At 37.0% G+C, this 26,711-nt stretch overlaps 2 protein-coding genes across 3 annotated transcripts in view; one reads left to right on the forward strand and one right to left on the reverse strand.

Annotated features, from left to right (window-relative positions):
• The window catches only part of zgc:101566 (Transmembrane protein 263-B-like), a 33,952-nt gene extending 24,086 nt beyond the window's left edge, over positions 1 to 9,866 (forward strand). The window contains exon 3 of the mRNA XM_051884403.1: positions 7,969 to 9,866. Coding sequence (XP_051740363.1) covers positions 7,969 to 8,249 — 281 coding nt within the window. The 3' untranslated portion in view covers positions 8,250 to 9,866. The remainder of the gene's footprint in view (positions 1 to 7,968) is intronic.
• Positions 9,867 to 18,238: 8,372 nt separating this feature from the next.
• chst1 (carbohydrate (keratan sulfate Gal-6) sulfotransferase 1) lies at positions 18,239 to 22,247 on the reverse strand. Of its 2 annotated transcripts, none has more exons than XM_051885046.1 (2): positions 21,345 to 22,247; positions 18,239 to 20,523 (listed from the first exon to the last, which is right to left on the reverse strand). In XM_051885046.1, the coding sequence occupies exon 2, from the start codon at positions 20,462 to 20,464 to the stop codon at positions 19,202 to 19,204; it is 1,263 nt and encodes a 420-aa protein (XP_051741006.1). In that variant the 5' UTR covers positions 20,465 to 20,523; positions 21,345 to 22,247; the 3' UTR covers positions 18,239 to 19,201. The 2 variants fall into 2 exon arrangements, with proteins under 2 accessions (XP_051741006.1, XP_051741005.1); XM_051885045.1 differs by having other exon boundaries at positions 21,288 to 22,247.
• Positions 22,248 to 26,711: the final 4,464 nt, after the last annotated feature.

Consider the following 26,711-nt stretch of genomic DNA (forward strand, 5'->3'; position numbering starts at 1 on the left):
ACAAAGTTGTTTCAGATGCCTGCGTGAAGCTCACAATCGTTGGCCTTGTTTATTGTTTATTGATGTGTGATTTCAAAACACGAAGCTTTACGAATCTTTTGTTTCGAATCAGTGGTTCAGAGCGTGTATCAAACTGCCAAAGCCATGGTGAACCATTGAAATTTCAAAACGCTTATGACGTAACAAAGCCTTGTTTACTGAAATCACCTGACTTTGGCAGTTTGATACGTGCTCCGAAACACTGATTTGAAACAAAAGATTTGAAGCTTCATGAAGCAGTGTTTTGAAATCGCCCATCACTAGATATTGTTGAATAAAGTTATTTTGTTTTTTTTGGGTGCACAAAAAATATTCTAGTCCCTTCATAACATTAAGGTTGAACTACTGTAGTCACATGAACTGTTTTAAATATGTCTTTAGTACCTTTCTGGGTATTGTAAGTGTATAAATTAACTTGCTGTCGATGGAGGCCCCACTGAGCCATTGAATTTTATCAAAAATATCTTAATTTGTGTTCCGAATTCGAAAATGAACTTAAGCCCAGAACACACCAAGCCGATGCCGACAAACTAGTGGCGATGAAAGCAGACTGCAGGGTTGGGTCACGTAGGCAGCGTCTGGGTCCAAAGTTTCCCAAACCGACGCTCGACACCCAACGGCCAAGTAGCATGTCCGTTCTGCGCCTGCATAAGAAGAAATGCCTTTCCGTACCAGCAGGTGGCAGTAGCTGAACAGCCAGATGGCCAGACTGACCGACGAGCTCCGACGCTGATTCAACGTGTCGAATTGGCCGAAAAAAAGCAGACGAGGACCAACTTGGTGCGGAACACACTGACAGAACTTAGTCGGCCGACGAACAAAAACTGCCCGACGGCCGACCGTCAGCTTGGTATGTTCTGGGCTTTACGGGTTAGTAATTAATGACAGAATTTTCATTTTTGGGTGACATAAGACATGCTTTTGCGCTAAAGAAAAACTGGAAGGATCGCATTTTCGGATGAAGTTTGTTGTACTATTTTTTTGCTATTTTTACTTTTCTATGAGTTTAGAGATTAATAATATATTTATATATACATATATTTATATTTAATATTTTAATTTTTTTTTTTATGATGTGATTTTAGAGTAAACCATTGTAGTAATCCTCTAATACCTAGAAGTTTATTCGTTAGTTTAGTCACTCCTAATTTAAAGCACTATTTAGAAAACTTTACAGTTCAAATAACATGTTTTATATGAAAGAATTATTAGCACTTTACTAATTTTTGAAGTTTAAGACGTCAAATTTATTGTCTGTTACAATCGAACAGCACATCAGGGATTCCGCAGAATCTGATAACGATTAACTTGAACTGATGAACTTGGATATTTAATGTTCTAATCTACCACATCGAAATGTTTGACCTGAATTACAAGTAATTTAAACGGTAAATAATTATTCCTTCATCCACAAACACTCTCTCTCCCCCTCTTCAGTCAGATCCTACCAGCTGTTTTATCCCCATTCTTTTAGGTCAGTAATCAGTTAAGCCAGATTAGGATGAGGTCTTTCCCTCCCTGTGCTCAACAGAAATCATTCATGATGTGCACATGTGTTTGTCGTCATCTGTGTGAATAATATGCAGCATATAATGTTTAATGTTTAACAGAATGGAGGTTTGTGACACATTGTTTGCATGTTATTTGCATGTTGTGAGTGACTTATTATTTGCACTATTATTTGTCTGCCATATTCTATTCTGTGCTGGATTGACATTTCCAGAACATTATATTGTAAATAACACATTGTTGTCACACTATGCCATTGATGGCATGCAGTGTCCAAATTCTTGACAAATATTTATTTTACATTTGTTTCCCAAGTACTCATGGGCACATAGCCAAGACCGTATTTATATTCTGTTAGTTCAGTGGGACTTCTAATTCATGACATGGTAGCAGTGTGTTTTTGACTGGTTATCTGCAGTCTTATTGTAATTCTTGCACTGAATTCAACTGATGAATAATGGCTGTCAATAACAAAGTTGTTTCAGATGCCTGCGTGAAGCTCACAATCGTTGGCCTTGTTTATTGTTACACTAATTGTACAGCATTGTGCATAAGAGCAGTTTCTATAAACAATTTACACCACAATTGGTCATCATAGAATGCAACACTTTACGTGTTTAATATATATATATATATATATATATATATTAGGAATGGGTATTGACAAATTTCACGATTCAATCCAATTTTGATTCACAAGCTTGCAAATCGATTTGATTCTGATTCCAATTCAATTTGATTCAATATTGATTATTTTGGATATATATCAGATACAGCAAATTTTCTCTCAGAAAAAAAAAATTCTCAATTAATGCTGTAAACTATACATGGGAGTCAGTTGGTACTGAAATATTGAAGATATTGAAAATACAAAATATTGAAGATTAAAATTAACTGTATACAAACAGTTAAGTTTTAAGTTTTTATAATAATAAAGTTATAATACTAACTTTACAATCACATAATTATATTTCTACTCCCAATTCGCTTTTTGAAATATAAACATTTAAATGGTGGCTGTCATAAAAACTTGACTAATTTATTCAAACATCCATTAAATATTGAAGAACATTAAAAATTATAATGAATATCTACAACCCTAATTTCAGAAGAGTTGGGACATTTTGTAAAATGTGATTAAAAACCACAATCTGTGATTTGATAATTGTCTTGAACCTTTTTTTTTAACTGACAAAAGTACAAAGAAAAGATTTCCAGTGTTTTCACTGACCAACATAATTGTATTTTGTGAATATAAACAAATTTTAATTTTGATTGCTGCAACACACTCCAAAAAATTTGGGACAGAAGCAAAATAAAAGTGAAAAGATTATATAATATCCAAGTTAAACTGTTTTTAAACAGTCCACAATTAGTAGGCTCCTCTCTAGAGTTAATTTTTCTAGCTGACTAACGGGTTTATGATCACTGAAAATGGTTTTTCTGAGGTAAATGTGACATTACGTGACATATTGTTTTCAAGCTGTTTTATTGATGCCTTTCTGCGGTTGAAACACTGATTCAGCGATTAGAGACATGATACGGATTTCGTTAAGTTGTACTGTGTCTTTTAACATACCTTCAGATGTTCATTCACATGTTTATTTCGTGCTGTAACTGGTATTAAAGACAGTTACAGTTCACGTGATTAATTCATGATAGAGGTGGGGTGGAGTTATGAGGTTTTACCCAGAGCCGTTGGCTGGTTTTACCGACAGTTTGAAGATCCAAAGTTAGTAACAAGCTCTTTTTAATACTTTTCATTGGTTAAATATTTGCAGAACCCACAGACAGATGTAAAGGGTGATCAATAGTAATGATTTATGAAAAAAAATAAAAATGCCGAAATATGGAGATACAAGTTTTTTGCCGGACAGCGACGATATGAATATTGAAATTTCATTTATTTGTATTGCGCTTTCACAATATCGTTTCAAAACAGCTTTACAGACAGTTTACGTTTGAATGGATTTATGAAAAATTTAAACGAATTGCTTGTCACTTGAATGTGACCGTTTACATTTAGAATGGATTTACAAACAATTTACATTCAAATTTTAACCGTTTAGCTACATAAGAATGGATTTGCGAACAATTTATATGAAAATTGCTTGTTATATGAATGTGAGTTTACGTTGAAATGGCTTTACAAACAATTTTTATGAAAATTAAATGTCATTTAAGAATGAATTTAAGCAAGAATGAGTTGAAATTTAAACAAATGAATTTAAACAAATTGCTTGTTTCATGAATGAGATACAAAATTTTATTAAGACAAGGTCTTTCCTCCCTGTGCTCAACGGAAATCATCATGATGTGCTCACGTGTTTGTTGTCTCTGTGAATAATATGCAGCATATAATTTTTAATAATACAGAACAGAGGTTTGCATGTAGTGGGTGACTTATCATTGCAGTATTATTTAGCTGCCATATTCTGTTCTCATGTTTTAGATTGACATTTACAGAATTGTATTAGGCTAAATTGCAAACAACTCATTGTCACACCATGCTGTCGATGACTTATTTGCATGGAATGTTCAAATTGCTGGCTAATATTTATATTTGGTTTGTTCAGGAAGTTTGTACTTAAATGGAATTTGCTCATAGGATTATGAGTTTACAGTAGAATGCAGTGTGTGAAAGTCACATTTTAGTTAATGTCACATTTTAGGTTAGAATGGCTTTAAGAACAGTTTCTACAATATTTGCTATTCATATAAATTTGACAGTTTACGTAAGAATAGATTTATGAACAATTTACATGAAAATTGCTTGTCATGAATTTGAGTTTACGTTAGAATGGCTTTACAGACCATTTATATGAAAATTTCTTGTCATGTGAATGTATTTATGCAAGAAAAAAATGTACGAATGATTCACAGATTTCACACAAATGTTGCTTGAGTTTCAGGAGGCACACTGTAAACCCAAATAAGTTGGCATAACTCAAAAAATTTGAGGCAACTGATTGAACTGGCAGATTTTTATTTTGTACTCGTACATTTTAATTGTTCTTAACATGAAATGTTAGAGTACACTAATTCATACATTTAACTTGAAATTATCAAGTAACCTCAATGTAAATGTTTCTATTAGTGTAAACTTAGCTAGCTATAACAAGCTAATTCAGAAAATGCTAACTTGCTAACATGTTAACAATAGCATAGTATAGCACTTGCTGAATGAGTGTAGAAATGTAAAGCATTTAGCATACTTGCTCTCAAACCAAGCCGCATGCACCACTTGTCACCATGATGGTAACTCTCCAAAATCCCACATTAACAGAAACTCTTCTAAACTATCATAACAAAACATTAATCACTACTAAATTTCCCACTTAACATTAATCTTGCACAAAAAACATTATATAACACTTAATTTTAGCATTTACTCTCCCTTTCGAGTGCCATGGGCAAAGCATGCTGGGAAATAGAAATCCCAGCCCAGTTTCAGTTAAACTTAAGTTTGTCTAAATTAAAAGAAATGTTCAAAACTCAAAACAATGAAACATTTCAGTTTACTTAAAATATATCAGTTCTGTGAACTTGAAAGAAAAAGAAAGTACTAAATACTCATAAAAATTGATTTGACTGAACTAATTTGTTTAATTTAAGTTTGTCCTACTCAAACCAATTAATTATTTTGACTGTTAGGGTTTACAGTGTAGGTCTACTTAGTATCCTAAGAGAAACACAACCCAAAATCATTGGTCTATCCTTTTCATTGGAAATAATCTATGAAAATGTAAATTCAGAAATAATCTCATTCCTTTTTTGAAACATGCCTCACTACTTTGCTCACTCAGGCTTTAATGTGAAGATGGAAGATTTCTGAAAGTGCCGCAATGCTTTGAGGTTTGGTAGCGTGGAAAGTGTAATTACATCTCCCCAGGCCCAGATGACAAGAGTTAGTCTTAATTAAATGTGCGAATGGGAATCTGGAGGAGCGAGTTTTGTATTCACCAACATTGTCGCTGATCGCTGTTTTACCACCACCATCATCGTTCAACTCCTCAACTGGTTTTACCATCTTACTGTCTAATAACAATTTGGTTATTTTGCTAAAAAACAAAATTAAATCAAATAAAAATTCTGGTTCTGCATATCAGTTATCAGACACTTAAAATTCGTCATAAACATTAGTCGATCGCTAGTCTAAACTGAATGTAAAAACATGGTGTTAGTAGTAGCAAGAGGTTTGTAGGCATGTTTCATGCATATTAATGAATTTCGACATTTGCGAGACGCCGCTGGGCGAGGAAAGCAGGCTTTAGTTAAATCTGTTCATCTTCTCTGGTCGCATCTCACAAATGTTTCACATCAAGACCGGTTTTGTTTATGTCAGCGTGTGTCTTTTGTTGTTTATGCGCGTGCACATCTGCGCACGTATGAACTACATGTGGGCCGACCTTGACTGCTCCATGAAGTTTTCCTTCGCCGTCCCACGGGACTCATCAGAAGATGCGCTGCTTGTCATTCACACGGCTTCTCCGTGGCACATCGATTCACCGGGGAGCTCATCGTGCAACCCAGACACGCGGTCCTTGACAGTATTGATTGAATGTAAAAGATATAATTTCTGTTCACAGTCCGCAGAGTATTGTGGGGTGTGTAAATGCTAGTTGTCCGGTGGAAGAAAAAGAGGTTTTTTTTCTTTCTTTCTTGTATTCTGCCAGAGGAACAACAGAGGGGAAAGATGATGCCATTTGGACTGTGTGTGTGTGTGTGTGTGTGTGTGTGTGTGCGTGTGTGTGTTTCAGACCACATCTGCTCAGTGTATTACTCAGTGTCAGGTCTGTAGATGTGAGCTGATTTCACAATGCTGCCCTGAAGCTTTAAGTCTCACATAACCATCACAAAAAGGAAAATAAACAATACTTCTATAACTACTATTATTTTTCATTGAGTGTCCTGAAACACATGATTTCAAAATCATGGCTTTAGGAACCAAAAATTGCATGGAGTTAATAATTATATTTGCCCTGGACTGATTCGTAAAAGGTGTTTTGTTGGCAACAGAATGAACCGGGAATGGCAAAATGGAGCTGGATTTGAATACAATAGTCTTTCACATAGCCATACATTGTTCTGTGGATTCTGGTTGGCTACTAGATGGTTGCTTACTGGGCCAAGTCAAAAAAAAAAATAAAAGTCCCTATATATGGCTCAGGATCTACAAGTGGATATTATGTTTTATTGTTGTTTAAAAAGCATATCAATTATTGGACACCTAAATTTGCCATGAAACAGAACTTGCGCTAGTCTTTTCTTCCCTATTGTGACGTCTAAGTAAAACGGCTTCTTGAACAAGAAAAAATGTAGGGCAGGGCGGGACTTGATTTTGTCCATCAGGGCAATTTACTCACCCTCAAGCCATCCTAGGTGTATATGACTTTCTTCTTTCAGTCAAACACAATCGGAGTTATATTAAAAAATATTCTGGCTCTTCCAAGCTTTATAATGGGATCCATTTGTTCTTGTGTCAAAAGTAACGCCCGCGCTTTGGAGTTTGTCAGAAATAAAACGAGGCATCAGTTTACTGTCGGGGATTTTGTGTGTTGCATGTGTCCGGTGTAGACAGGGTATTCGTTAAAAACTGAAACATTAAAAATATAAACGGCTTACCAACTTTAGAGTGATGAGCTTGTTTTTCATTCAGTTTAACCTTAGGTTTTATAATCTCTGGTATTCTTGATTACAAGCCACCAGTCCATTCTGTTTTTAGTCGTTTTTGCTGAAATTCAGTTGCGCCAAACCTGCTGTAACAATATCCAACGATTAGCTGTGAGAATAGTCAAATTGCCCCCTCTAGTGGATGACTAAAAATTTGCTAGTAAAAGCTCACATTTACAGCTGTTTTACTCAAGTATGCTTCTGAATTAACGGGTGCTGGCGCCCCACAGGTTGAAAACCCCCTGTCCTACGTCATACGCTGGAACTCGACTCTCTCGCGAGCGCATGGACGGACGTTATTGGAAGCTAGTGATTATAGTTGATAAAGTTATAAATATGGATATTTTTCTTACAAAAACGCATTGCTTCGCCTCAGAAGGCCTTTATTAACCCCCTGGAGCCGTATGGATTACTTTTATGATGGATGGATGTGCTTTTTTGGGCTTCAAAATTGAGGTTACTAATCACTCCCATTATAACACTTGGAAGAGCGAGAATATTTTTAAATATAAGTGTAATTGTGTTTGACTGAAAGAAGAAAGTCATATACACCTAATGGCTTGAGGGTGAGTAAATTATGGGATAATTTTTATTGATGGGTGAACTAACCCCTATTTATTTTATCATTATTGTTTTTAATTATTATTATCTTCAATATAAAATACTATATAGTTGATATACTTCATTCAAATAAATAATTTTAACACTTTAAATACACTTCTGTTCATTAAATCTAATGTTTTTCAGACTTGGAGAAAGACCACCCTAAAAATGAAGCAGGCGTGGTGTGGAGAGTGACAGGCGGGCTGTTCAACTTCACCAAAGGAGCGGTTGGTGCCACCCTCGGGGGAGTGGCCTGGGTAGGCAGCAAGAGCTTCGAGCTGACCAAGACGGCTGTGACGAGCGTTCCTGCAGCTGGAGTGGGATTGGTCAAAGGCGGTGTCTCCGTGGTAACGGGAGGGGTCGGGGCAGTGGGATCTGCAGTGGCCGGTAAAGTTACACCAAAGAAAAAAGACAAGTCAGATTAGACTGGCTGACTCGCTCCCACCCTTTGTTCGATTCGGTGTGTCTGTGGATGTCTGGGTGGTGTGTTCTCACTTTCAAGGGGGTTGGAAAGCAGGTGGCAGGTTCATTTAGCCCATGGGAAAATTACTGTTTTGCATTGATTCACCAAATACAATCCTACCTAAGTTAATGTAAAGAACTGCAATACGGTATATAAACACACTTCTACCAACATTAGAAAGCTACTGCGGAGGTACATGAGATAATTGGGATCTTATGCCTTTTGTTTGCTTATATGTTTGTGTGTATTTTGACTATTGGCTGAAATTTTGGTCTGTATTATTAATGCTGGGAAGACTAGCTTTGGGATCAAATGGTAATATAACATTCTTTAACAGCTTAATGAAACTGGCTCCATTGCAAAGGAAATGCTAATATGGCAGCAGTTTTACTTTTGGTAATATCAGTCCTTGTGTACACATAATTAGCCCTAATGAGGTATTTCTCTATAAAACATCCCTAAAAAAGTTCAAGTACACTTCACAGAATTATTCCTTGAGTATGTGGATCTTGTTTCAAGCCCATCTTTGAACAAAATAATGTGAGAACTTTGAAAGTATTATTTAATGAATTGAATAAATGTGACACTAAATGACCCTGATCATCTGATAATGTGGGGTTTAGACTACATACTCTCAAACGTTCTTCGGTTTAGTGTCGGAAATCGTGTAGTTTCTTTGCCGATTTCACAGTAATATAAACATCTGCTGTTTTCACAGTGAGCTGTTTTATTATCATCACATTCTCATTTACGTCAGCCCTGGTAAGTGTAGAAATCTCTGAACGGCAGTTCGCACATCATTGGCGTAGATTACATTAATGGTGAGTCTCCAGTGTAAACACTCCATTTTGTAAGACAATGTTTAAGCCGTTGAAATTTAATCTGTCTCCAGGAAACCAGAGCCTGGAGTTAAGAAAAGAAATGATTCGCATCTAAAATGAGGATGCAGGGAAACAGAAACTACACCACATTGTCTTCACTCCATTTAGAAAGGCTTTTTAGCAAGTCCGCTTCGTTTTCTCTTTGCGAAGCGTCACTTGTAGTTCTCACTTGAGATGATGTTTTATTGGCCGTACATGTGCCTGAATGTCTTGGGAGTTATAAAAGCTCACTGTGGAGTGTTTAGTGTTTCAGAACAGTGCAAAATAACCACAGATGTATTTCCTGCGACCCTTTTACAGCTGTTTACATCATAGAACCAGCACAATTGAAAATGTGCAAATTGAGTATTTGTTCATACGTTTTTGTCTTTTTTTCCCCTCTACTGCTTAAATGTTTGTCTTTTTTTTATTTATGTAAAAACAACATATGGCATATTATTATATTGTTGCGATGCATGCTTGAAGCTCTAGTTCTCTGTACAACATGCTATTAATTGTGAGTATGTATTTCAGTTGTTTTTTTTCTCATGTTTCTTTCTGTTTTTGCTATGTACACACTTTCTGTTAGGTACCCATGTCTTGAAGATGCTGTTACTATAAACTGGACTTTTAAGACCAAGTAGATTTTGTCTATAATAGAACTATTTTTGCTAAATTGATGCTGTATTCTACAAATAAAGCATTCTGTATTTTAGAAATGCATGAGTTCTTTGTATTTTTTTGTTGTTGTTGTTGTTGCTTTTTATTTGATGCATTTCACTTATTTACCATCAAAAGAATATGAGCTAAGAGAAGAATTACTATCCTGCAATGATCTGGTGCTGGAATAGGTGGAGATATTTTAATACCATTGATCTATTATTCATTTTAGCTTTAATCATTTATGTAACACTGAATGCACTAACAGTCCAGATCTGGATTGCATAAGCAGTTTATAAGTTTATAAGTAAGTGACCACATGGTAAAATCCGCATTTTATTAATGCTGAGAGGTAAACTTTTAAACAGAAAAGATAGGGTTTTTCATCATAAAATGGTTACATGTTTTTGTTTATATCAGAAAAAAACACTATTCAGTAGAGTTTGCAAGCCCACTAGCATCTTTAGATTAGATGTCAGGTGTCCAGTATGGGCAGAACCAGGTGCTCATAAACCTTCTTGTTCTTTTCAAGGCATACTGAATCAGCACAAAAATTTATTGAGCCAGTCAGGGGTTTTATCTTCAAAAACAATTGCATGGCTCAACAACATCATTGTTCTGCAATATTAACCAAGGACATTAGTGATTTTAGTATCAAGTAGTAAATGCACCGTAAAAGGGCAAGTTGTTTTGTGGCTTTTTAACCTCACACCGTGTCGTAACCAGGCGAAACACAATAAAGCGATAAAAGCTAGCTGTGAAGGACGAAAGGCAATCGTTTTTGTCCTAACCCACAGCCAGTCATACTCATGCAAATTCAAGGAAATTCAAGCTCATGCGAACTTCACCACATTCCGAAATTTAAGTTGGATGATCTCTGCCCTGCACATTTGTTTCACATGGAGACGTTTGACAATTAGAAGATTGATACATCACAGCGTGACCTCTAAGCTGAATTAAACAAACGCAACCTTTAAGTCTGCAGGATTGCAGGCAGCATTGAGGTAAAGTTGAGTAGACCGCATATTTTTACATTTTGGATGTATTAAGCCGTGTTTCCACCGAAATTACCTGGAACCATTTATCCCAGGAACTCCCTTGTTGATTCGAACAGCAAACAACTCTTACTGCACGCACCACAACAGACTTTAAAAAACAATGGTTGAAATAAAATGCTGCGTGAACTCAACCAATCAGCATGTTCAGCGCCCAAGTCCCAACCCCGAAAGTTTGGGAATTTTGAAAAAGTACTACCTAGAGAGCAGGTACTTTCTGAGGGGGAACTTTTTAACCCGGAACTTCATTTAGACCCTGGTTCCTGTGGTCGAAACACACAGAGTACCACCAGAGATTGTATATTATAGGGGAGATGAAAGAGTCTGTATCTCTTACCATTGGAGAAAGCGTAACGTTCAAAAATCCTTCCCTGCGTACCACCACAGCCGGAGCCTTAGCGCTTTTTTGGCTAAAGGTTGCAGGCTTGCCTTACAGTGGCTTTGACACAACATCTATTGTTCTATCTGTTAAACAGTAATGCGGCACATTTGCTGTTGGTAAAGCCGTAAATGAGTCCTACCTGTCGCAACATTCCCTAGTCTGCCTTCTCTTAAAAAAATAAATTTTTTTCAAGCTAAAATCTACATATAGTTCCCAACAAAAGTATTGTTTAGTGTAAAACATGCTGAAGATTAGCAAACAGGCTGTCGATTAATTAAATGATTAGCTATTTCCCCACAAAAGCTGTTTAATCAGCATAGTGACATCCATTCAAAAAACGGCCTCTGGTCTTCTTCCCTGCGTACCGCCAGAGGCGGAGCGTTAGCATTAGCCGTTATGCTTTTTTGGCTAAAGGTTGCAGGCTTGCCTTTCAGGGGCTTTGGTACCACCCCAAAGTTCCTAGTTCCTGGAGAAAGTTCCTGCGGTGGAAACGTAGCTTTATTTGCTGAATTATGTTTTTTAAAAAAGACGCCGCAGATTTTGACGTCATAATTCCGACCGTTGCCATGTTCGCAAAAATTCGCGCGCTCAGTCTAGTGTGGGCGTGGCCAATTATATATTGCTTTTTTAGATGTTTCTGTTATTTATCTTTTTAGTAGACTATCCCTGTTTATATCTTGTTTGAAAATGTATTCTGTTGCCTTGCTCCACTTTAAGTTTCTTATCCTGTTCTTTAAGTGATCATTATGTATCCCTTGTAATGTTCAATAAAAAAATAAAAAAAATAAAAAAGTGTGACCGCTGCTTTAGTTCCGTTCATGGACCTCTCTGCTTAGCTGATGATCTGAATTAGGTGTGTTAAAAAAAGACAACATATACAAAGGCTGTGTCCGAAAACTTAGGTAGCTGACTTGCTGCCTTATCAAGCAATGATTTGTAAGGCAGCGTTTGTGCATGAAGGCACCTCATGAAACAGATTTCGGACAGACTTATGAGGCAGCATAACAGTTTAATTATGTACCGCAATATAGTGCGAGCTTTGGTGAGAACTAAACAAATATTTAATTACTACAGTAGTAATTTCTCGCTAGAAATTACATCAAAAGTGGAAAATGTAGGTCAAAAATTTACATTTACTCACAAACTGGCCAGCAAACGCAACTTTCGGACGCCATCTTTATTTTTCTAGCTCAACTGTCACAGAAAGCACAGGATTGTGGGATATCAAAGGCAGCAAAGCAAACATCTATGCTGCCTTGAAAAAAGCGATTTTTCTTCTGAATTGAAAGACTTGACTGCCATCGGGGAGGTAGATATAGAGAATGTGAAGCTGCCGTCACGCCATGTTCAGTTTTAGTCTGGTTTGTTTATATTGCACTGCCTTTCTGCTAGTGAAGTTAGGGCAGTATTTTTGATTTTCTGTCGTAATTGTGAAAAATGTCGCCATCGTAGGTCATTTATGCGGAATCGAGAATTGCAACAGGAGCTCACATCATCGTTCAGGGAAAAAACTGAACGGTGTAATACAATTTTCGCCTTTTCTACGTGTAAAAACCTTTTTACAGTCTATGGTAAAAACACACTAAGGGGGAAGCAGGTTGAAGAGGTGACGGGGATACGCCGTATATCAAATCTAATAATGTCACTGATTGAACCCACTCCCTATCACTCAATAAAATAATCACATTGCTGAGTGTTTTTTTTTTTAAGTGTTGTATTTTGTTTTGGTTTAATAATTAACATTACATTTGCGAGTATGACTCTCACTCGGCTTGTGAATGTGAGTATAATTTGCACGTAGCCGCTTCAAAACTGTTCTATAGGTTTGATTTTGGTTGTCATTTGTTGAAATAAATACAAAAAAAAAAAATAAATACAGTGTGTCGGTGTCTGTCATAGACTGTAAAAAAGGGTGTCTGTCTGCTGAATGCCCCTCCGATTCTCCTCCGTGGTCATATGGGAAAGTGAATATTTACAAAGAAAACGTTAAAACTACAGTTACATTTACACCCTTCCAACAAAGAAATGGATCGACTTCTGTCAGCTTGTTGAACCATTTTTTTTTATTTGGACATTTTCCACCATATGATGGCTGAAGCAGCAGCGCGTGACACTGTTTTCACGGTAACCAGATCAACATTGTAAACGGAATTCTACAAAACTTCAGTGAAAACACCAAATGATCATGCAATAAGATAAAATGTCTTCTCTTCCCTGCAAACGATACCATGAAGAATGTGAATATTTAACCAAGTCAAAAATTTAACTGGTGCTGCCAAAAAAAGGTAAGCAGGTATCCATATTCATTTCAGTATCAGCAGACGCAAAACGCTATAAAAGGTGACAATTTTTAAAGTTAAAAAACGATATAAGTTACGTAAACGATAAAAGCTCATTGTGGTTTCTCGGTTTGATAGATATGAGCAACCCGATGCAAAACATAAGAATTTTGAGCTTGCGATAGAGAAATCACTCCTTGCCCTCCAGCCGCATTTCGCGCTGCAGCAATGACGTCATGTGCAAACAACCTATTACGTGATGATGACGTAAAAGAACCGCTGTGAAACAAAGTTCTACTAGCTGTTTGAAAGAATCGATTCACAGGAAAAAAACAGCGCGTATTATTACAACGAAACAAATTACAAACAGTTGTAAACCTGGGGCAACAAGAGAATTATAGCTGCCAAACATTTCGCTTAAATAAACTGCTTATTCATATAATTTCAACTTTGTTGTATGAATTAAAAATGAATGGGCTCACGAGTCATTTCTCACTCGTGAAAAGAAAAAAAACCGTTAAACTGACGAGCGCACACAGAAAAGCTGACTGGTTTTCTGAGGTAAGACTTTTTTTCTAATGACATATATCAGTAGCTTACAAAAGTTCGAAAATAACATCTTAGGTGTAGATTACCAACAACAGGGAAGGCGGGAAAAGAGTAGGCTATGCCAGATATTCAGACACTGAATCACCCTTGAAATAATTTGAATTCAGAACTGTGAATTATTATGTAGATAGAGAACTGTGGAATCTTACAATTCTACCCCTCACTTATTGTCTCATTAATAAGGCCGCGGCATATAGGCTATAAAATTGAGCGCAGTAAATGATATTCCTAAAACATAGCAAGGGTAGGCTTACTTGTTAGCAATAACCCGCCCACAGTGAAATGTTATTAGTCTGGTTTCTGATAAATTAACTTAGCTTTTATTTATCATTATTAAAGACCTTATTCAGAGCAGCGCCATGACAGGTATGAAAGCGAGGCTGTGAGGGATAGACTTGGCGTGTTTTCAATGGCTTCCGCTGTAGAAAATCTGTATAAAGCTCCTAATTTTCCACAGCTCTCTTCGTCAACAGAACAATCCAAAAAAAACAAAAAAACACTAAATAACAGTACAACCCACTGAAGAGATGTCTATCCCTCACAGCCTCACTTTCATTCCCGTTAAAAATCAAAGATGGCGCTGCTGTGAATAATGTTTATTGAGCCCAAACAAATAAATAAATATATATATATATATATATATATATATATATATATATATTCAGGATTCATTAAAGGCAATAAATACTATCATTTTATAAGCTACCTTATATTTGAAATAGTAGGCTATTTCAAAATAACATTTCTTGCATTACAACCCTGTTGAAAAAAAAAGAAAAAAAAAGCATATGCTGGTTAGGTATGTTTTGAAGCATGGAAGCTGGTTTGAGCTGGTTTATGCTGGTCCTTTGCTGGTCATGAGCTGGTTTAAGCTGGTCAAGTGCTGGTCCTTAGCAACTAGCTCCAGCTCAGCTTAGGACCAGCACTTGGCCAGCTTAAACCAGCTCATAACCAGTTAAGGACCAGCATAAACCAGTTCAAACCAGCTTCCATGCTTCAAAACATACCAGCTGTTTTTTTCAACAGGGAAGAAATTGTTTTTTTGTTGTTGTTGTTGTTTTTTTTTTAATAATAATAATAAAATCATTGTGAATCACGATTTTGGGTTGGGTTGGGTTGGGGGGGGGGGGGTCTTATTTGTCATAAAAATCATGTCACAATGCAAAAAAAATATTATTTGTCCTAACACAGCCTTAGTTTTCTTTAAAAAAAAAAAAAAAAAAAAAAATCTAATATAAAAATGTATTAATAAAATAAATATAGAATAAAATATATATTAAATAGTGGAATTTCTGATAGATATTTTCAAACTGTATAATGTACTAAATACAGCAATTATGTAATGGGTCCAAATAACTGTAGAAAGCAATGACTTTGATTCAGTACACAATGTTCCTAAAGATATTTGCATCCTGGAGTCTCTTAATCACAATAAGAGATTTCAATTGTTTTCTTAATCACAATAAGTGGTTTAAATGAACGTTCAGTGAGGAGCATGATAAATCGCTATCCTCTGAAGAGCGCTTTAAGTTCAACAAAGCATCTGCTGCTGTTCATGTATATAATCTCAGAACGCCAGAATCTGCTTCTTGACATTTGGGGGCAAGAGACCTCTGTTGTGGGCTGGAAGTCGTACCATTGGACATCTCTGGGGCCCTCCCTTTCTCTTATGAATTCGCTCTCTAATCACTGTATGTGTTGAGAAAAATAGCTTCCTCAGCATAGTACAGACAAATTTAAGTGGGTAATTTACACAAGAGTATCTGCTTTTAAGTAGCCCTAAAACACCCTTGTTTTAAAACTTTAGTTTCTAGCTAGCATATTTTTAGCTGATCTGTCTACTGGTGCTGCCAAATTATTGGTGGCTTTTTTGGCAAAGGATCATGTAAGATGGCTCACAGAGCCAATTACTAGTGCACTTTTGTAAGTTTGATGGAAAAAAGTTAAAAGTTCACCAAACAAATGGCTTAAATGTGAATAGAAAATTGTGCTACTTACAAACCTCATGTCACAACATAAGGCATCTGCCAAGAAAGTGTGTATGTGTAAGTGCCTTAAAAATTCTCAAATTTAAATGAATTACAAATGCCACATTGAAATGGGACTTTTTTATTTTATTTTTTCTCTTTTATTGACAGAGATGACTGGAAATGATGAGGGAAAATGACACAAAAGATTGGAACTAATATTCCCTGCATTAGCACCACAGATCTATGTGTCAGAGCCCATGCACTAACAACAAGGTTATGGCTTCAACTTAACGTGAAATATAGCCATTATGGCTATATTTCTGGCATTACTAGATATTACTGGCTTGGGAGCAGTAATTATCCAAACTAAACTGTGCAGCAGAGCTAAGCTTACACACATAATTTCCATGATATTATTTAAAGCTTACATAATTGATAATCGCACTACTGTACGGGTTCATTCTTTTCAACTGCTTTGTAAACATTAAGGTTGATTAACTAGTGCTTCCTCCATTTTAAGGTACAACTTTAGTGCACAATCTTTAGTTCCTGAAGTGTCTCCACTTGAATACATAAGTTAAGTACTTTGAACACAGAAGCTTTGTTATATGAGCTTAATGAGCATCGCCTCACTTGCAGTTGAGAGTGTATTGTGTATTCTTTTATAGGCTGTATTGTCCTGCAATGTGCTGTTTACTGTAGTCTTCATCAGTCTTATGTATACTAGCTGCAGAGAATGACAAAAGTGGCTTGACTTGACATTGCAGCCCAATTACCAAAGTATACATGATTAGCAATTTTTTTCAGACCACAAGGGGGGGCCATTTCTCATGGATGTCTTAAAAGATGAGAAAAAAAAAATTCATTTTTGGGTGAACTAACCCTTTAATGTCATAAAAGGTACCATTGTCTAGTCTGACAATGGTACCTTGTATGACATTAAAGAGTTAGTTCACCCAAAAATGAAAATTCTGTCATTAATTACTCACCCTCATGTCGTTCCACACCTGTAAGACCTTCGTTCATCTTCAGAAAACAAATAAAGATATTTTTGATAAAATCTGATGGCTCAGTGAGGCCTCCATTGTCCGCAAGATAGCCCAGAAAGGTACTAAAGACATTTAAAACAGTTCATGTGACTACAGTGGTTCAACCTTAATGTTATAATGTGACGAGAATACTTTTTGTGCGTCAAAAAAACAAAATAACGACTTTATTCAACAATATCTAGTGATGGGCCATTTCAAAACACTGCTTCATGAAGCTTCGAAGCTTTACGAATCTTTTGTTTCAAATCAGTGGTTCAGAGCCTGTATCAAACTGCCAAAGTCACGTGTACCAAAGTCACGTACCACGTGTACTGACTTTGGAAGTTTGATACGCGCTCCGAAACACTGATTCGAAACAAAAGATTCATAAAGCTTCGAATCACCCATCACTAGATATTGTTGAATAAAGTCGTTATTTTGTTTTTTTGGCGCACAAAAAGTATTCTCGTCGCTTCATAACATTAAGGTTGAACCACTGTAGTCACATGAACTGTTTTAAATATGTCATTAGTAGCTTTCTGGGCATTTGAAGGTGTTAATCATCTTGTTGTCAATGGAGGCCTCACTGAGCCATCGGATTTTATCAAAAATATCTTAATTTGTGTTCTGAAGATGAACAAAGGTCTTACGGGTGTGGAATGACATGAGGGTGAGTAATTAATGACAGAATTTTCATTTTTGGGTGAACTAACCCTTTAATGTCTATGGTACATGAATGTGGAGCATGAATATCTGATGACAGTCTCGTGGAATGAAAGATAATTCGTCCTCACACACTCCTCATACTCTCTAATGCTGCTGACATAAATCTAAAATTGGAGATTGAACATTAATATTCCCCATTATAACTGAACGAGGGTTAGCAATTGAGACAATCATGAGATTTAAAAAATACTTCTGGTTTAATAACCTGAATGTGAATCCAGATTATCTAGATTACGTAAAATCCATGAAGGATTAAAACAAATTAAGGTCATTGTGACAACCAAGCAAGAGTCATGTACACAACTGTCTTTTAAGTTGAAAAAGCTGAGCAACAACAAATAAGCTGTTCATCTATAAATGAAAAAAGTGGTTTCGCAAGTGATTACATCTTATTTATGCTTCTCTACATTTATTAAGGTTTCAAAAATAGCAAAAGTCTCTTTCACATACATTGAGCCAAACATTTTTTCCATGGACACTAAATACAAATCTATATGCACTGAATCAATGGAAATTAGTGATATGATAATGAGGACAGCCACTAAAGAATGAATCATTTCATGCATTACATATGAAAATCTCTAAATTACATTAAACTACCAAACTGTAAACTCTAAAAACTTGGATTGCATTGGAGTTTTCTGAAGTAGTATCATGGCATTTAGCAAAATATAACAAAAACCTTCATATCATTGTGATGTAACAGCAATAATTGTTTTTTTTACAATATATTTGTAAGTCATATTAACCACCTAAAGCAAGCAAACTGAAGTGCATTATTTTGCTTTAGATTATCTTTTTTTTTTTTTTTTTTACCCGGATACAGCACCAATGCATTATGCATTCTAAAAGCAAACCAAACACAAGCTTAAACCCCAAAAACTCTGTGGCAGACAAGACTTTACACTGAGAAACAACCTGAGAAATAGTCTGACTGTGACATTCACAATTTTATTGCACGGCTGTTATTATACATGACAGCATTTAAGTCCCACATTAAAGAAAGTTTTTCTTGAGAATAGTCTGGGTTCTTTGACCAACAAAATCTTCACATTCACTGTTGTCAAAGCAATGACCAGCATACAGAATTTCTTTGTCAATAGTGTGGTGCTCTGCTCTAATATATAAATAATGAACATTACTATCTCAATGCAATTGCTGCAATCAAGGTGAAGTTGAGATCTCTTTACAGCTAAGTGTTTTGGTTCTTGTGCTGTTCAGAAAATCATAGGGTGACTGCGAGGGAGTCTCCGAAGTAAAAAAGGTTCATAGTGCAAATGTCAATCACATTAAGGCAAGAATATAAATGTAGAAAAATAGTTGTGCGTGCACATGATTACCTTTGTTACAAAAAAGGTATGAAGGTTTTGTCCTCAATGAGAGAGAGCGACATGTTTTTCAGCTCCTCGGGGGAGTTGACAGCTTTGTAGCCGAGCTCATCTAAAATGTGCTGACAAACAGTTTGTGTGTAATCAACTATGTCATGAGACAATTTCAACCTCCAGCTCTCTGCGTTGGCCGCCGAGTCCCTCAATGTGCCGTACTTATGCTTTGCTGACACGTCGTTATTGCCTCTTGTGTTGTTATGTATCCAGTCCACCACACTTTTTTCCAAAGAAAGACCAAGGAATTCATAAACCTCCTTGGTTTTTTGGAGCGGATTCCTGGCTAGGTCCTCGTATCTCACCAGCATGTACCGTCCTCGAAGCCACGGCGGCCGGCTTAAGCCTGTGGACACTGAGTTCAGAAAGTCGTCGCACACTGTTGTGAGCTGAGTCAAATCCAAGTTGTAGGGTTTACGGCCTGTGGCTCTCCAGATCCGCCATAGGCGGTATGTGTCCCGAAAGGTTTCAATCCTCGAAGATAATATTCCACGCGGGTCCCTCACCAGCTGAATAACTTTCAGATTAAGCCGAGGGTCCTCAATCAGTGCCTTAAGATCGTTGACCTCTGGAATACGCACTGTTTTAATGGCCACGTGGCGTCTTTCCCGACACGATTCGGTAGCTAGGGTCAAGTTAAGGGAGGCACACTTTCGAACACAATCCCCCTCTTCTATATTACCATCATTGGGGCTGAAGGCATCACAGACCGGCATAGAGCAGAGGGCTTTGCTGGCTCCTCGTCGAAAGACTTTATCCGTGGTATGGTTTGCCGGCTGCGGTTTGATGTAACTCTCTAAGAAATACAAGTCGCAGTTGTACAAGCTTCTAAGAAGGTCACGACTGGCTCCCAGCATCACTCTGCGCTCAACAGCATATCTGCTGGGAGAAAGGTGAGGGATTAAGGTCGTTTGGACATGATAGAGTGGTTCAAAAAGATAAAACACATCTGAGTGCTGGTTGAACAACTGTCCAACGAAAGAGGAGCCGCTACGGGTGGTCGCCAAGATGAGGATGTGAGTCTTCCTGGAGGAATTGTAATTAAAATACGGGTACTCATCACACATCCGATCGAAGGACTCCACGTCCTGTCCCAAGCCACAGTTCAAAGGGTTAGGAACAGGACACATATGAAAAGGCTTAGCTGTGAAAGTCCTGATTGCTGTGTATTGGATCGCTATGGACACCAATGCAAGCAGAATCACAGCCTTCCAAGAACATTGCATGGCTGGGTAACTTCATTTAGATGATGCAGTCCGATTTGATCCTACCGACAAAGATGCAGCTGGAAAAAAAAAAGACCTTGCAGTGAGTTCAAAAACAAACAGAAAGTAAGGCAGAAAAATATATAACATTTAAATACAGTTTGTTGGTCTGAAATAACAAACTTCAAACATTGAGATTTATACGTCAATATCAAAAGCACAAAAACAACTTTAAATCTAAACTTGAGAGGCTCCTTGCTAAACCTTAATTTCAAGCAGTCAAAGACAAATGTACCTTCAAAATATATTATATTACATTCTACTCTACGCTTCACAATGCAAGCCTTAAGCAGTCGTTTATTGCAATATGACACTTTGATAAAGTTCTTCACGTTTTAATGCAGCCAAACTCCTACAACTAAACGGCTTCCTACAGGCTTTTACACAAGCCTGAGGTATTTTGTTTTTCCCTTGGGGAAATCAGCAAAGCTTCAGCAAACCAGCATCTAGAATGCATGCAGGTTACAAAATCAGTTCTTTTCAGAAACTGGCACCAGTTCAGGCACCTGTAGAGAGATGCATTAATTGCAGCCCCTCACAATGCCATATGCATGCTTATTATGATAGGTTTGAAAGGCAGCCGTCGACGACAGCGCGCGTCGAGTTCTGATTTACCGCAGTGCAACACAACTCGGTATTCAGTTGGAAATAAAAAAATAGCAGATCGGATCTGACTGTCGACTATGTAAAACGGTGACCAACTTATCCCTTATTCCAGCGCGAATATTTCAGATATCCAACTACGCTAGAAAATATCGTGAAATAAATACTTCGATATACTTGCCTCATATAAAGCTGTACGAGAACATGACGAAAATTTAAACAAAAGAAAAAAAATCACCATATGCCGCGATGGCTTTGCGTACTCGTCCCGTAACGCCCGTCATAGACGTTTCATCGCTTTAATTCATGTGTTCAGATGTCGAGGGGTTCCTTGCTTCCTTAAAACCGATGAAAAGGTCGTATATCCTCAAGCAGCTCCATTCATGCTCTGGGTAAAACATTCAAAGACGGGCTCCGTGGAGAGACAACGGATGAATAAGGTATTGATGCGCATCCTCAGACATCTCTCTGTGACTAAACGCGAAACACCGGACGGATATTTCGTCGTGAGGAGAAGACTGAAGAGAGGTGTGACTGCCAGTCGGTCCCAGATTAAGTAAAACGTAGACAGCCCTATGCGAATATTCATCCCCTTCCCTCAAAACCACAGTTGACAAAGGCTGAGGAGGGGAAAAAAAACAGCACGGGGGGAGGCAGATTTGGTTCACTATACGCGTCCTCCCTCAGAACATGTCTGTGCTCGATGCTAAAGCCTTTGAACATGGAGTTAGTTTGGATGAGGTAAACTGGTGGCATCTAGAAATTTCATTTATATGTATATGTCTTGAGTAATGATTGAGTAATGTCTTTTATTTTTTTTATAATTTTTTGTTGTTGTTGTGAATCTTATTAATTTTTCTCTATGAATTCTAGATCCTTTTTATGCCTTTCTGTTACATGATTTTGCCTTTACATGTTATGGATTTCTTTGAGTGTATTTTTCCTTCAAACTTGATTGCAAGATGTACCATGTTGCAAGATGTATTTCGTCTCTGCAGACATGAGATAATGCAAGATCTGCTATATTACAAGAACATGGTGATATAATCATATCTGCACCCTTAAATTGTTGCAAAAGAAGTAGGCCTACGAAGAATTTTAATAGATACTTTCCCTAGTCCCTTTCTGTTATGTAAGCACAGCATATAAAATGTTTAGTTTCAGAAGACTCTGGGCTTCTAGTCTCTCTTTTCATTCTGCAAATATCTGACTTCCTTTGGGCCCATCTTTCTCTGATCTTCACAATCTTCATCTCTTAGATAGCCTACTACTTTGGATTTGATTATAAACTATTGCATAAGATAGTTTTACAGTTTTACAATTTTCATATTTACTTAATTCATTTATATATATATATATATATTATTTTTTAAGGAATATGTGAGGACAGACATGGCCAGCTGGTGGATTTCAGTACAGAGTGACTGAAGTGCTAAAAATAATTATTTAATGGCACAGCATGTGTAGAAAAATAGTGTTTTTCCACATTGTTAGGGTGTGTAACTTCCTCACACATCAATTTATACATAGATAATTACGTTTTTTCCTCCATATGATCCTATGTTGGTTTTAACTATTAGTGCTTGTTTTGTTTGAATAAGCCTTTCGCTGATAGCTATTCGTAGGGCAGCACCCCAAAATAAATTCCTTTTTTCACCCTTATATTGTTCCAAACCTGCCTTTTTTCAATTGAAAACGAAGCAGTGTGTTCTTGTCCATACAATGAAAGTGAATGGGAACTATCAAGTTGCAAAAATTAGAAAAAGTACAACAAACGTTCTGGAACAGTAATCCATATGACTCATGCGCTTATTGTAAGTCTTCTGAAGCTATGTTATAGCTTTCTGTGAGGAATAGACCAAAATTCACATTGTTACATGCTGAAACTCTTGCTCTCGCCGTAGCTTAAAAATCTAATTTTGTGTTATTATTTGGCAAATCTGATGGTGCAGAGCATCTACGCCACGTTTGAGTGTATGAACATTATTAAGATTTGAGAGCTGCAAAGTCAAGTCAAGTCACCTTTATTTATATAGCGCTTTTTACAAAGGAGGGAAACTGTGTTATTCACACAAAGCCAGAGATGGTGCAATATATTTGTCTCATGATTTGGTTTGATATGTGGTTCACAATGCAATATAATTTTGATTTAATATATAAACACTTGAAGTTGCAATGAAATCAAAGTAGCGGAAAGAACCTTTTCTTCTGTATTATTACAGATTATCGAAAAAGAAAAAAAATAGGTCGTGGACTTGGTTCAGTTGTTTGAGATGCAAATTAAAATTTCTCATTAGAATTACGTTCACATTTCTTTATCACAAAAGATCACAAACAAATAAACCTTCAAAAATAATTGGCTACATTCAGGCTGATCAGGTGAAGGACAAGCAATGACTGAATAAAATATTTACCTTCTAGCCAAATTATTTCGGTTACTTTGGTTTTGTTGACAAATTACACTTGATAAAAAGGTTGTTCAGATGCTCTTCAGTAATATACAATACACATTACAGTACCTGGTTCATTTCAAATTGGACATCATCAAAAAATGACTCATTTAATGTCTACTTACAATGTAAAACTTGACAAAAATTTAGAGTTCATTTGGACCAAAAAATCTGCACTCCTCCATTCTTCACTTCCAATTTGCACTCCTCCATTCCTCATCTGCTGTGTTTTTCCCTTTTTATCCTCTCACCTGAAGCCAGAAATTGGCATTTGAAATGGGGCTTTTCCCCCAGTTCAGCGTCTTGCAATCCCAGAAGCTGCCAAATGTGAGATTATGGTTGGCTTTTTGCAAAATCAGTTTTATCTTTGTGTGCTCAATGCAACCCCAATTTCAATCAGTGTGTGTACTCAAGCATTTGAAAACGTCGGCCTGCATATCGGCAAGGCATAAAGTGTGCAGTACTGGGGTGAAGATGGGTGTGAGTCCCCTTTATCCACCCTGCTGAGAGCTGGTAATAAGCTTTCAAACGCAAATGATCCTCCCCGCTCTGTCCACCGAACACTGCACTGCATCAACGATTCGGCAGTTATTTTCTAGTGCTCTGAATTTACGGATCCTCTATGACAGCCGTGTCCAGAGAAATGAGGAAACCCAAAGCATGAAACGTGATTTCAATATGCGATTGTACTGTGCAAGAGGCAGACGAAGCGAAACCAGAATAGACTTACGACAAACTCTGAAAGACCTCTAACACTCTGGCTTGGTTTAATGGACTAGCAGGAAGGCCCAAAGTTAAATGTTTTATTTGTTCATAATTTCTTATCACATTCTATCCTTTTAATAATAACGGCTCCAAAAGAGGGTTTTCACAATGATGCCATTTTGGGAAGAATCTTTCAGTTATAGTCCCACTGTATTGAATAATTTTATCCCCTAAAACTCATCTTTGATCACCAAAATGACATACTTAAACGTTTTTTCCTGTGAAAAAAAAAGTCTTCATGCCTTAAAATAGCTTGAATGTAACTCTACACCCTTGCCTCATTTTTTATACGCGGATCAATAAATATGCAAATTAGCCCCGCCTCCACTCGCTCACGCCAGCTCAGAGATCCACTCGGTCAACTTACTGATGTAAACGCTGCACAATAGTATCACTCTTTACAACGTCAGACACATAACGGTAATTAATATGATTAGCCTTTTGCTTGACTATGTTATCAAACAGCTAATAATGTGTTGCTAATGTTACACAAACCATGTTCCTGTTCGCCATGTCAGAGTCAGACAGCTGCTTTCTAACAATCAGTATCCTTACAAACGCTTTGAACAACTCGGAACGTCAGTGGAGAAAGGCATATAGTTCATCATAACATCATAATATACACCCGCCATATTGCTAAATCTACTTGCTTTTTCATATCAACAGAAAAATATACCGGGATAACCTGGCTTCTCTCGAGACTCCCCTGCTAGTTTGCTGTTAATGATATGCTAAAGTCCGCCAGCACGTTGACGTGATTGGTTACAAGGTAGTTTCAAACCGCGCGTCTGAGACTGTCTTTTTTAACTGCAGTTTTAAGGAGAATATACTCAGCAATGGTGTTGACATATGAATTAGCACATGGTTTGTCTTAAAGCATATTAAAAACACCACATAGACATATAAACTACATTAAAAACTTGATTTTCACCACAGGGGGACTTTAACAGATCTTAAAGGAACTATTTTTAGAACATTGTAATGATCTAAAGAACCTTTTTCCACTAAAGAACCTATTCGCTTGTTAAGTCTGACGTCACGCGGCACTGCTTCCGGGTTACTCATACCACAAGAAAACAACAAACAACTAATATACACACACAATGTGGTGTAATACTACCAAAAAAATTATAATCATAACGTTTATCTCCATACCAAAATCCTAGATGGCCAGACAGTGATTCATCTTTTATAAATCGTTAAAATATTAATGTCTGTGATGCTGTGAGCAATGGAGACTGTATACACTGTAAGTATTTTAAATGTTTAACTTTTTAAAATGTTAAATGTTTAATATGAATAAATAGCGCTCATAAACGGCCGTCGAGATGGCATTCTCAAGTGAAACGAGTCGAGGTTTGGACCCAGAAACGACTTAGCAAGCGGATAGACCGCCAGAGAAACGTGCGCGCAGCCATCTTTAGAATTTTGTCTTTGAACTTCCGTTTTTGCGGTAGCTCTGTATGTTATGGCATCGGGGTCAAAGTAATTAGCTGGTGAAGTGGATTTACATATTGTAGAGTTAACAAAAGTTATCATGAGCGTTGTAATTTTTAAAGCAGATGTCTTAACAAATGTTGGTAGATTTTGGATTTTAAAACGAACAGTTCATTCATAAATACATAAGATCGCTGTGGAAATACAAACCGAAAGTCAAAAGACAACGAGCGCTGCGCTGAAAAGGGGCGTGGCTACATACGGTCCATGGATGGTAAAGTTTCTTCGTGGAACCATAAATGACAATAAAGAACCTTTATTTTTTAAATCTATAGTATAGCAAAGTATTATGCTATGCTATAATAGCCAACATGTTATATTATTGACCAGTAAAAGCTTGTCAGGCTTTCAGCCAAATTTCCCCAGCTTAATACCCAAACTTTACCTACACAGACTTAATGAATATGAGAACTGTCTGAGCGTTGTCTCTGATGGTTCATGCGTGAGTCAGAAACATTTGGGTCTCGGCTGGTCAAGGTTGTTGTTCTGCTGTATTTGGATCAGTGCCTCCAGACGAGACAGCTGACTTTATTTTATGTAATTGAAAAGAGTTTGTGTGGGAGAAAAAAGGGCTGGAAAACAGTGGGCCGTCAAGTCCAACTCTAATTAAGACAGGAGCTGCCATGGTGCTTTCCATTACACCAAACAGTTCGCTGGATCTGAGAACAGAAGCTGCATATAGCAGATTAGCTGACTTTAGAACAAGCCACGATGAGAATAAACAGCGCTGACGGTCTGTCAGTATTGCCAGTAATAGGTGTCTTTGATTTTTGTTTTCATTTTCATTGTTTTCTCTAACAGAAGAGCTTGATTTTATTGGACAGGTGTGGAAGTGAATATGACAGTTGGTGAAAATAGGAAATGTGGGTAGTGTTGCATATAATTGTGTTGTT

The sequence above is a fragment of the Ctenopharyngodon idella genome, chromosome 24 (genome assembly GCF_019924925.1).
Source record: "Ctenopharyngodon idella isolate HZGC_01 chromosome 24, HZGC01, whole genome shotgun sequence".
Classification (NCBI taxonomy): Eukaryota; Metazoa; Chordata; class Actinopteri; order Cypriniformes; family Xenocyprididae; genus Ctenopharyngodon; species Ctenopharyngodon idella.

Bases quoted from the DNA above. Each gene is read 5' to 3' on its own strand.
- chst1 (XM_051885046.1), bottom strand. From the start codon at position 20,464: ATGCAATGTTCTTGGAAGGCTGTGATTCTGCTTGCATTGGTGTCCATA.